At 41.0% G+C, this 13,086-nt stretch overlaps 1 protein-coding gene across 1 annotated transcript in view; it reads right to left on the bottom strand.

The window, feature by feature from the left end:
• LOC133378013 (cytosolic phospholipase A2 delta-like) overlaps positions 1-13,086 on the bottom strand; it is a 36,312-nt gene that overhangs the window by 5,528 nt on the left and 17,698 nt on the right. The window contains exons 12-16 of the mRNA XM_061612798.1: positions 12,693-12,915; positions 9,501-9,618; positions 8,719-8,856; positions 1,566-1,673; positions 564-755 (exon numbers count right to left, since the gene is read on the bottom strand). Coding sequence (XP_061468782.1) covers positions 564-755; positions 1,566-1,673; positions 8,719-8,856; positions 9,501-9,618; positions 12,693-12,915 — 779 coding nt within the window. The remainder of the gene's footprint in view (positions 1-563; positions 756-1,565; positions 1,674-8,718; positions 8,857-9,500; positions 9,619-12,692; positions 12,916-13,086) is intronic.

The following is a 13,086-nucleotide window of genomic DNA, read 5'->3' as shown; positions in this document are numbered from 1 at the left end:
TCGGGACTTGCATTTGATTAAATCATCCAAATGCAAGTAAATTCAAAGTCACTGTGTTTACAATAAGCCCACATTTTCACCTTTTGTCCAGTGTTCCACACCCAGTTTTAGGAAAATATGAATTTGTAGCTTCTAATGAAGAATTTTAAAGTGTTTGAGAAATGTCCTTTGGGAAGAAGGGTGGGATAGAAATTTAATAAATACATTCTCACCATTAAAGAAACCCTAGAAAGCCTTTCCCAGCCAGTGTGCCTCCAGATGTTGTTGGACCACAACTCCTATCAGCCTCAGCCAATGGGCAGGAAAGATGGGAGCTGTGGTCCAACAACATCTGGAGGCACACTGGTTAGGAAAGGCTGCCCTAGGGTGTTGTTTGTTTTGTAACAGACTGCAATTATAACCCCACTTACTTGGGGGAAAATCCCACTGAATTCAATAGAACTTACCTCTGAGTAGACATTGTTTAGATTGCAGCCTAAATCACAGGAATTATAAAGACAGCATCACTAAAACAGTGACAGTCTATGAGAGACTATCGGTTGAGAATATGAGACTTCAGTTACCTTTCCACGTAGAGAACTGGCTCTCTTGATAATAGTTTTTATGCATATGGAAACCTTTGAGGAAGTTATGGATATGATGGTGCAATGGACGATCAGTTAAAATGTTCCTTATAATTTTAAAGAGCATCCCATCAGGACACATCCAAGAGGTCCCCAAGTAGGAGGAGCTTTTTGGTGGAATATAATTTATCTCTGCCCAAGGGAAATGAAAAGAGAGGGAAAAGCAGTCACTTGATGCCACTACGCTACTATAGCAATTTAATTAAATACGTGATAGTGAAAATGCTAATTCATGAATCATATAGCTGTCTACTTGATTATCTTCCTCTGTGCATCTTAAAGCAGACATGTAGCATTGTTTATGAATAATAACACAGTAAAAATAAGTGTCAGATTTGTATGCCTGGGACAGATACAGATAACACCATTTAGATACAAAAAAGTAGGAAATTCCCTTCACATTTCTTTAACAGAGATTTTTAAACTTTTAAAACCTAGACACCATTCATTTTTGTGAAAACAACAAAGAATCTTATGGCACCTGATAGACCTTCCATACCACCCCAGCATGTGTGTGTGTGTCTGTGTGTGTGCACCCCACACTACCCCAAAATCTGCTCTGGAAGGTTGGAGGAATGCTCAGAATAGATTTAGGGGGTACACACAAGGAGAAGAGTGGGAGAATATTCCATGTGCAATGAGAAATCCTTGTGCCGATGGAATGTTCTCAGTAGCGCTATGCTGAAATCAGCTCAGAATTTCCAAGAATCTTTGAGGGAAGCCATGACAAGTGAATTGGCATAAAATAGATATATGTTTGCAATGTCAATATGCCCAGAGAGAGCAGCACTGTGCTGCCTTAAATCTGTTCAGTTTTTTGGATTACACACTGACCATGACTGTTCATGTGAACGTAAACTAATCACTGGTACTTCTGTACAGAGCATTTACAAGAGCATCTCATTTGTGTACTATTCATACATTATTTAAAAAAATATCTACCAATGTTTCTTAGTTTATTTCTGATAAGTTTCTGCCAACATTCATCTGTACTGCTCAGTTTATTCCACACATCAAGCAGATTCACAGCAAGGATATTGCTCCATAAAGCTGTAAAGCAAAACATATTTATGGAAACATCAGTTCCTATTTGCATCAGCCATCCCCTCTCATCAATACACAGGACTTTATTGGTAATGAATTATTCCCCCCATCTTAACCATGCCTTTTAAAACAATGGGGCTTCATATACTATTTATTTATTTTATTAGATTTATATCCTGCCCTTCTTCCCAGTAGCTGCCCAGGGTGGCACTATATACTACTAGATAATGGTTGCACTATTGTTCATACATGCACTTTTATTAATTCATACATATTACAACAAAAGCACAGTTCATATAAAGTTGAGATGACATCCTTGGTAGAGATGGTGGAGAACTGCACAATAATCAAATGTGAATGCAAGCTCTGCAGCTGTTTGCTCATTTGCCAACCCAGCAAAGCTGGTTGCTTTCCATGTGAGAGCTATCATATGTATATGATTAACTGAACAACACAGTTTTTGAACCTGGGACATATTTAATTATGATTTCTTATACTAATGTTACTCTATTCTCTGAGGTTCTCAGAGTCACTCTCATAAATTGTTGGTCAAAACTGAGATCATTCTGAAGTACACAAGTTTTCTTTAGTCTCATCTCTCTTCGCTTCATCATATATTAATGTTTCTATTTATTTATTTTAATATGGCTTATTTATATTAACAAATGAGTTTAAACAATACAATTTTTTAAAAAGAAAATTATTTTTCTTTTTTAAAGAAAAGGATTTTTACAAACAAATGGCACTCTGGCAGAACCACCCATGGACAAGGTCGGGCCGAGTGAAGGGCAAGTGGATATGGAATCTGTGAGGAGGAACTGCTGCTGCTCCTGCTTCCCAGCCTGAACCACCGCCACCGCTGCTGCTGCTGCCACCGCCTCCACACACCTGTGAGGGAAACGGAAGGAGGACACAAGGAAGGAGGGAGCCGGGCAGTGGGCCAAGGGGCCTTCCTGCCCCTCCGCCTCATCCTGCTGCCCCACTGCCATTGCCGACATGAAGGAGCTGCTGATGGAGGTGCGAGGCTCCAACGAGGCCTTCTACAAGTGGTATGGACTGTGGCTCCTACTTGCCCATGCACGTGCACCCACACCAGCTCAGCTCCATGGCTCCTTCCATGGCAGGTGTGCACCCACACACACACCACCCGCTCGGGCAGGGCTCCAGTCACCACCATCACCACCAGCAGCCGGGCTACAGGAGCACCGGACTGGCCTTCAACTCTTCCGACTGTCTGGACTACAAGGAGCCGACCCCAGCCGCAGCCTCTTCCTGGAAGCGAACTCCCCGGACTGCCTAGACTACAAAAACCAGGCCTCTGGGCACTTCGAAGTGCTATGAGGCGGCGGGCAGAAAGTAAGGCAAAGGCGGAAGCCAGCTTGGTCAGTCTCCCTCAGCATCCACAGTCCCTCCAGCTCCCTTGGGACAGTCTCTCTTTACTCAAGCCCAGCACCAATGCACCCACCCTGTTCAGCTCTCCACCAAGCGCCTCCTCCCCCTACCTCTTAGATCTGTTCATCTCATTCAGACCAGATCATCGTTATCGTGTTTTTTTTAATTTAAAGAAAGGGAAAGAAAAATGTAAGCGGCCTGTCCAAATAATAAACCCATTAACCAGCTCATTCCCGTAAACAAATATGTGGCTAAAGGGTGCTGAATCAGGCCTGCTCCTGTTGCTGCCGCTCAACACTCTTTGGCCTCTTTCATATCAGCTTGACTCCTGGTGTGTTATTTATTGGCTCTCTGGGATTATGTTCCAGTGTTTTGCACTGCCTGCAGCATGTACAACTATCTGCCTGTTGGACAGAAGTCGTGGGTGTGCTCTCGGTGCAATGAGCTCCTGGCTCTCCGGGAACGACTTCATTTCCTTGAGGCCAAGGTGGCGGACCTGGAAAAGCTGAGAGAGGCAGAGAGGTGTGTGGAGGAGGCCTTCAGGGACGTTATAGCTGTGTCCCACTCCAACGATGATAGCTCTCCTGCTATCATGGAGAACCATGGTCTCGGGGAAGGAGAGCATCCAGCTGAGGAAGAGGGAAACGATCCCTTAGAAGGGACCCATTCCTTGGGGGATGAGCAGCTATCCTCTCGTGCCGAGGATATATCTCCAGGGGGTGGAGGGATCCTTGTAGTGGGTGATTCGATCATTAGGAACATAGACAGTGGGGTGTGTGATGGGCGTGTAGACCGCAAGGTGTTTTGCCTGCCTGGTGCGAAGGTTGCGGATATCGCCCGTCGTTTAGATAGTTTGGTAGACAGTGCTGGGAAGGAGTCAGTGGTCGTGGTGCACGTTGGCACCAACGACATGGGGAAATGCAGCCGTGAGGTCCTGGAAGCAAAATTTAGGTTGCTAGGTAGGATGCTGAAAGCCAGGACCTCCAAGGTGGCTTTCTCTGAAATGCTACCGGTTCCACGCGCAGGACCAGCCAGACAGGCCCAGCTTTGCAATCTCAATGCGTGGATGAGACGATGGTGTCGGGTGGAAGGGTTCAGATTTGTTAGGCACTGGGGAACATTTTGGGACAAGCCGGACCTGTACAAAAGGGATGGGCTCCACTTGAACCAGAATGGAACCAGACTGCTGGCACTTAAAATTAAAAAGGTAGCAGAGCAGCTTTTAAACTGACTGAGGGGGGAAACCCGACAGGAGCTGAGAAAGGTCCGGTTCGGAATAAATCTCCCCCCTGGGTTAAAAACCAAAGAAATGATGAAATTTTAAAAGGGGTAGGCCTAGAAGTAGGCATTGTGAGAGCAGGGGCACAGGATATAAATTCAGAAGAGCAAAATTACCACAGGCCTAACCACAAGTGCCAAAGACACTTGAAGAGAGACACTGCTTACAAGTGCCTGTATGCTAATGCTAGGAGCCTCCGAACCAAGATGGGAGAACTGGAGTGCTTGGTCTTAGAGAAGAGCATTGATATAGTGAGCATAACCGAGACCTGGTGGAATGGAGAAAACCAGTGGGATACGGTTATCCCTGGATATAAACTATATTGGAAGGACAGGGAAGGACGTATTGGTGGCGGAGTCGCTCTATACTTGAAAGAAGGCATTGAATCCAGCAAGCTCGAAACCCCAAAAGAGGCAGACTCCTCCACAGAATCGTTGTGGGTGATGATACCGTGCCCCAGGAGGGACTTAATACTGGGAACGATCTATCGTCCCCCTGATCAAAATGCTCAGGGAGACCTTGAGATGAGATATGAAATTGAGGAAGCATCCAAACTAGGAAATGTGGTAGTAATGGGTGACTTCAACTACCCGGACATAGACTGGCTGCATATGTGTTCCAGTCATGACAAAGAAGCAAAGTTTCTAGATATTCTAAATGACTATTCCCTAGATCAGTTGGTCATGGAACCGACCAGAGGGACGGCAACCCTGGACTTAATCCTCAGTGGGGACCGGGACCTGGTGCGAGATGTAAGTGTTGTTGAACCGATTGGGAGCAGTGACCACAGTGCTATTAAATTAAACATACATGTAACTGGCCAATTGCCAAGAAAATCCAACACGGTCACATTTGACTTCAAAAGAGGAAACTTCACAAAAATGAGGGGATTGGTAAAAAGAAAGCTGAAAAACAAAGTCCAGAGGGTCACATCACTCGAAAATGCTTGGAAGTTGTTTAAAAACACTATATTAGAAGCTCAACTGGAGTGCATACCGCAGATCAGAAAAGGTACCGCCAGGGCCAAGAAGATGCCAGCATGGTTAACAAGCAAAGTCAAGGAAGCTCTTAGAGGCAAAAAGTCTTCCTTCAGAAAATGGAAGTCTTGTCCGAATGAAGAAAATAAAAAAGAACACAAACTCTGGCAAAAGAAATGCAAGAAGACAATAAGGGATGCTAAAAAAGAATTTGAGGAGCACATTGCTAAGAACATAAAAACCAACAACAAAAAATTCTATAAATACATTCAAAGCAGGAGACCATCTAGGGAGACAATTGGACCCTTGGATGATAAGGGAGTCAAAGGTGTACTAAAGAACGATAAGGAGATTGCAGAGAAGCTAAATGAATTCTTTGCATCTGTCTTCACAGTGGAAGATATAGGGCAGATCCCTGAACCTGAACTAACATTTGCAGGAAGGGATTCTGAGGAACTAAGACAAATAGTGGTAACGAGAGAGGAAGTTCTAAGCTTAATGGACAATATAAAAACTGACAAATCACCGGGCCTGGATGGCATCCACCCGAGAGTTCTCAAAGAACTCAAAGGTGAAATTGCTGATCTGCTAACTAAAATATGTAACTTGTCCCTCGGATCCTCCTCCGTGCCTGAGGACTGGAAAGTGGCAAATGTAACACCAATCTTCAAAAAGGGATCCAGAGGGGATCCCGGAAATTACAGGCCAGTTAGCTTAACTTCTGTCCCTGGAAAACTGGTAGAAAGTATGATTAAAGCTAGATTAACCAAGCACATAGAAGAACAAGCCTTGCTGAAGCAGAGCCAGCATGGCTTCTGCAAGGGAAAGTCCTGTCTCAGTAACCTATTAGAATTCTTTGAGAGTGTCAACAAGCATATAGATAGAGGTGATCCAGTGGACATAGTGTACTTAGACTTTCAAAAAGCGTTTGACAAGGTACCTCACCAAAGGCTTCTGAGGAAGCTTAGCAGTCATGGAATAAGAGGAGAGGTCCTCTTGTGGATAAGGAATTGGTTAAGAAGCAGAAAGCAGAGAGTAGGAATAAACGGACAGTTCTCCCAATGGAGGGCTGTAGAAAGTGGAGTCCCTCAAGGATCGGTATTGGGACCTGTACTTTTCAACTTGTTCATTAATGACCTAGAATTAGGAGTGAGCAGTGAAGTGGCCAAGTTTGCTGACGACACTAAATTGTTCAGGGTTGTTAAAACAAAAAGGGATTGCGAAGAGGTCCAAAAAGACCTCTCCAAACTGAGTGAATGGGCAGAAAAATGGCAAATGCAATTCAATATAAACAAGTGTAAAATTATGCATATTGGAGCAAAAAATCTTAATTTCACATATACACTCATGGGGTCTGAACTGGCGGTGACCGACCAGGAGAGAGACCTCGGGGTTGTAGTGGACAGCACGATGAAAATGTCGACCCAGTGTGCGGCAGCTGTGAAAAAGGCAAATTCCATGCTAGCAATAATTAGGAAAGGTATTGAAAATAAAACAGCTGATATCATAATGCCATTGTATAAATCTATGGTGCGGCCGCATTTGGAATACTGTGTACAGTTCTGGTCGCCTCATCTTAAAAAGGATATTATAGAGTTGGAAAAGGTTCAGAAGAGGGCAACCAGAATGATCAAGGGGATGGAGCGACTCCCTTACGAGGAAAGGTTGCAGCATTTGGGGCTTTTTAGTTTAGAGAAAAGGCGGGTCAGAGGAGACATGATAGAAGTGTATAAAATTATGCATGGCATTGAGAAAGTGGATAGAGAAAAGTTCTTCTCCCTCTTTCATAATACTAGAACTTGTGGACATTCAAAGAAGCTGAATGTTGGAAGATTCAGGACAGACAAAAGGAAGTACTTCTTTACTCAGCGCATAGTTAAACTATGGCATTTGCTCCCACAAGATGCAGTAATGGCCACCAGCTTGGATGGCTTTAAAAGAAGATTAGACAAATTCATGGAGGACAGGGCTATCAATGGCTACTAGCCATGATGGCTGTGCTGTGCCACCCTAGTCAGAGGCAGCATGCTTCTGAAAACCAGTTGCCGGAAGCCTCAGGAGGGGAGAGTGTTCTTGCACTCGGGTCCTGCTTGCAGGCTTCCCCCAGGCACCTGGTTGGCCACTGTGAGAACAGGATGCTGGACTAGATGGGCCACTGGCCTGATCCAGCAGGCTCTTCTTATGTTCTTATGGTGTACTTATTATTTTTACTTATTAAGCAGTCGTTTAACTTTTGTAAATTGTATTTTGTAAATTGTATTATTTTATTCATGTATTTTATATTGTATTTTTTATTTGTGTTTTTTGTAAGCAGCCTTGAGGGCCTTTGGCTGGAAGGCGGGGTATGTATGTATGTATGTATGTATAAATAAATAAATAAATAAATTTTATTTGAAAAATTTGAATCTAAGATATTTTTGTTATAAAAATGTTTACTTTAAATAAATGATATATTGATTTCATTTCCCTCTTCTTTAACTGTTTTCAATCATCTTTCTGTTGGCTTCTACTATAGTATTAATCCATGCAGTAATGGTCAAAGTGAATTTTTTTCCCCAAAGAAAAGTTAATAAAGTGAGCTTTACAAACCTTTTAGCAATTATTGCCCTTTCCAAGTTTTCTTCTGCATATGACCATTCACAGCTTTGCAAGAAGGGGAAGAGAGGGTGAGGGTGAGGGAGAGGACTATTTGTTGTTGTGTTAAATGGTTCTTTCCCACATGGGATGTCTCGCTGATGATCTGTTACTCACACAGAGACAAAGATTTTAAATCTTTTCTTTTGTTTCCTGCCTGCTGAGGGCAGATGGCTAGTTAATGATGGGCAATCAATAACAGTAGCAGTACTGTAAATAGCAAAAAACATAGGATTATAATGATATCCATTGTATAAGCAGCTATCGCACCACTATCAGGAGAACTGAAAACGCTATTTTTGCAAATTGCCATACTGGGCCAAATCATACAAATTTAACAAAATACAAACTGCTGTGGACTGAGTTTGAGTAACAATATTGCAATCAAAAGACAAATGGACACAGAAAAGCAAAACCCATTTTTACTCCTCAGGCAGCTGATGTTAGGTGTCATGAAAAGGCAGCCATGAAGCACGCTGAGTGACCTTGGGCCAGTCACTGCCTCTCAGCCTCATGAAAACCCTATTCATAGGGTCGCCATAAGTCGGAATCGACTTGAAGGCAGTACATTGCAAGCTAGTTTAATATGGAAAGGGGGGAAGGCTGACCAACTTTAATCTCTTGTTACTCTTCAAATGAATTTCCTTGAAATCCTGGTAATTCATTTAACACTCTGATTGATGATCTTTGTTATGTCCATTGCAAACCACGTGCATAATGTGGTTTTGAGATAAGAACATGCCACTTTACAGGAAATTAGGACAATTACCTTCTAAATAACAGATCCGGGACTCTGGATTTTTCTTCATCAGCCGTCCCATGAAGAATTCACTTCCAAAATCTTCTGATCGGATAAATGCACCATACTTTAGAAAACCAACTTCATAGGGGGAGAATTCACACCATTCTGTGAACAGAGAATAACAAACATGAATAAATGGATTATTATTATTATTATTATTATTATCCTGTTCTCCACACATACTTACTCGATATTTGCACTTTGGAGTGATTCCAGACAGGTATTTATTTTGTGGTTGGTCAGTGTTCTCCATGCATGCACATTTTTTGCAGCATCCACACAATGTTGCTGGTGTCAAAATACTAGCCCATATTCCCACCCACTCACCCATTTTATCTGGATATTTCCTTTCTGGGGAAAATCTGATAATTTATTTTTTAAAACCTGTTGTTAACAACCTATCTGCAGTATCTCAAGTGCAGTAAGCCCACACCTGTAAGCACCCTTAGTTTCCTTTTAGATACCAGACCACAACTCTGCCACATACAGACTTCTCTAAAGCTAACTAATCTCTGTTTCAGTTACTTCCAAACTGTTTCATTTTCTTCCAAAATACCCTGTATAATTAATATGCTGGGTAAATTCCTTACACGTGGAATAACCTCTCTAGGTGTTCTGAAACCTCAATTTTGGAGGTTATCAATAATCTTCATATTGACAAAGAAAAATTGACAAGAGAATTGGTAAGAAAAAATACTGATATGTGCATCTGACCTTCTCTACTGCAATTACAATTTTGTAAGAATTACCTTTGAAATCAAAAGTAGAAATATGGTTTTCTTTCACATTAAGGGCTAAATAGAGGGGTAGGGGATTCTGCCCTTGATTCACAGCATGTTGCTGATCAGAGAGTTTAAAATCATTCACCTAATAAGGAGGAACAAATTAATAATCTGAAAAACAAAAAGAAAGCAAGACTTGGAGCTCTCAAGAGTGTGTCACATACTGCAGATATAAGTCAGATATAGTTTTGCAAAACGAGTCTGAAGATTTTGTGAATATACTCATGTATATTTTTGGGAAGCTTTTAACCTATCTTAAGTGCTTATGCTTTTGTTACCTTTATAATACCGCTATTTTTAACACAATTAATTATAAACTGTATGAATGAGAAGGATGAGTGAATATATGGAATAATGGTGGTTCATGCAAAATTGCCAGAGAATGAAAATAGGCTGCAGTTGCTGATGGCTGTCTCAAATAAACAAGACTTTGTTTTTAAGCAAAACATCAGATTAAAGGAAAACAACATTCCTGGAAGATGTAATGGCACATTCCAGGACAACTATGCCCATTTGTCTAGAGGCATCCTGATAATGCCAAAATATGATGGCCTGTGGTCATATATTGAAAAAAGGACCTTGCGATCCAAGAGAATGCCTGCAATCAAGACATAAGTCTACTTCTCATGAGCAAAGTATAAGAACTCTGGAGACAGCCGCTACAGGGGAGAAAGTTAGTAACCCAAGCATCAGTGTGACACTTCCACCATTGTCTGGCTCCATTCATCCCTCCGTACTACTAGACAAGCCATTTAGTTAACAAAGCACATATTCTTTGGTAACTGTATCCCTGCAGAACAAGTCTTATATGATTGACAGCTCTTGAAATCTTGAGCACTGATACCATTTGCCTTGGTCTCTGTGCTTTCTTCCTCCTCTCCTGGGTTGCATTCATAGCAAGTGTACTTTTCATTGCTAAGTACCAATCGAATCTGAACTGAATTTATTTCTTGTAGCACGTCTTTCAAATTATTCTCTGGTTTTAGTCACGTCATGATAAGTGTCCAGCTATCCATCCATTCCCCCACCCCACCCTTGGCCCGTAACTGAATTCCATGCAACGTAAATGGAACTGCCTTCAAAAATATCCATTCCTAATAGTTTATTTTATTTGCAAATACATTCCAAAATATCTTGGAACAGAGACTAGGGTAAATCTAATTGAATTTTAATTCACTACTGAACTATAATTTACTTAATTTAATTTAGGTTAAAATGTTTAAGTTTTTGTAGACAAAGAAATCATTCAAAGTATCTGTGTACATGAATGATTTTCTTTTGGGTCTGAAATCCAGAGAAGGATGAGGGGAATTGGCACACATCGAGTGTACTTTTCTTATTTGTCCTGAATAGCACCCTCAATAGCTCTCTTCAGGTATTCCTTTATCACACCATTAACATTACAGGGAGGAAGAAGCAGGGACAAGCATGCTCACCCCTGCCCTCCACAGCAGTTCTGTTGTTCTCCACAAATTGGAGAGTGACTGTCTGCAGCAAGAAGCCTGCTCTATATATCTAGACTCCCTGTTCACTTAGAGCCCTGAAGAGATGCAGTCTGGTGCTGCATTCTATGGGGGGGAGGTAAAAACAGTCTGTGATATAAATGCAACACCAGTGTAAGAAAACAACACCCTTGGTATGAACAAATAGCTGGTTGCCATTTGAGGAAATGGCTACTGGTTATTTGTTAATATCAGACTGTGCTAGAGACATCTGGCTCTGAGTTTATATATTCTAACAAATGATGAATAATATTGCTAGATATGTGTTCTCATTATTGATATTGACTGTTTTGTAATGAATGTTATAATGCTAGTATTATCGAAATTGTTTGTTTAGATTGCTATATTGAGTTTTGGATTCATTTGGTTTTTAGGCTTTTTATTGTAATGATGTATTGATAAATATTTTTGTTGTATGTATCAGATAGTTTGTGAAATAGATCAATAGCAAAAATAAATTTCCCACCACAATGAAGCAGGCGTAACACAGGATGCACACATCTTCTTACATGCATGCATCTGCATATACATATACATAGATCAACACCACTTTTGTTCAGAAAACAGGCTTATAGCTATCACAATTCCCTGCACCCACCCAAGGTATCCTGAGAACTGCACTGTTCTGACTGTGCTGAAAATTCACAGTTCTGAGAATTAGAGATTACAGAAGTTCATAAGTATAGTTTCCAAGTTCCCTTACAAAAATCCATTACAATTTAAATGCTTACATTTGTAAAGCAGACACTTGGAGAAAATAGAAATGGAGGTCTATAGTAAAGCAAGGAATAACATTGTGAACAGAGAGTAATTACTGGATCTTAAGACAATTTTACACATGCACTTTTGGGTTTCTTTTTGTCTGCATACTGTTCCCTAACAAGTACAAATGAGAAGGACTTAATCAAACCTATTTTTACTAGCATTTATCCACATGCTGCACCAACAAGAAGCAATCCAAAAGTGTACATGTCAGGCCACTTATTTTTCTTCATTGAATAAAGCCTTAAAAGATTAATTGAACATATACATATGAGAGAGATGAAACAACCCACAGAGGCTTTGAGAGTTAATTAGTTCTCATTCATCTTATTTGTATGTGGACATTGATAGGTATTAGGAATGGACTTCATATTGAACCATGTAACTGGACTAAACAGCTACCAAAATGGGGGGGGGTGTTGGGGGAGATACTGCCAAAATTTCAGGGAAGTGTCCAAGACACATTAGAAGTGTTCCCATTCTCTCTCTCTCTCTCTCTCTCTCTCTCTCACACACACACACACACACACACACACACGCACACGCACACACACACACACACACACTGCCGTCATCCACCATTTTTCCCCAGAAGGCAAGAGAGAGCACTTTAGCATGTCCTCAACTATTTTTTTAAAAAAATAGCAAAGTAAGCATCCAAAATGTTTCAGCTATTCCCTCCACAAAAAACTTCTGAAACGTGTGTCACAAAGTTCCGATCAGGTAGGTCAGTTCCAATCAGAAATTGCACAGATCAAATTCCTCAAACATCCTTGTTTGACTACATTTGTTACATATTTGTGGTTTTTTGTTATTTTGTGTTACATATTTGTAAGTTTTTCTCATTTAGTACATACTTTAAAAAGACAAAGAAATTGTTCCAACAGTTACATACCCTATCGTGCAATATATTCTCAAGAGCCACTGCCCACAGATCATTAAAAGAAGTAGCAATGCCCTCTTTAGCCCTTTGGCTCAGCTCATTTTGATAATAAATCAGATGCTCCAGAGAAAAAGTGCTTATCTTGTTCTTTGTCATGTGCTTCTTAGCCTCACGGATTGGCCTCTCCAGATCTTTTTGGGACCAACTAGAATCTTCATATAAATTTGACATGGTCCTAAACAAAGGGTTATAATAAAAGAATTAGAAAATGCACACATGCATGCACAGACACACACACTCTTCATTACAAAGGAGGCATATTTGTTTTCCTAAAAGCTAATTTAAATGTTATAAAGAACCAGTGAGAATGGAAGGACAGGTGAGACTAGTCATGCTTCTGTTTTCC

The sequence above is a fragment of the Rhineura floridana genome, chromosome 2 (genome assembly GCF_030035675.1).
Source record: "Rhineura floridana isolate rRhiFlo1 chromosome 2, rRhiFlo1.hap2, whole genome shotgun sequence".
In the NCBI taxonomy this organism is placed as follows: Eukaryota; Metazoa; Chordata; class Lepidosauria; order Squamata; family Rhineuridae; genus Rhineura; species Rhineura floridana.
The sequence above is the reverse complement of the archived record's forward strand: the minus strand, read 5'-3'. Positions and strand labels throughout refer to the sequence as shown.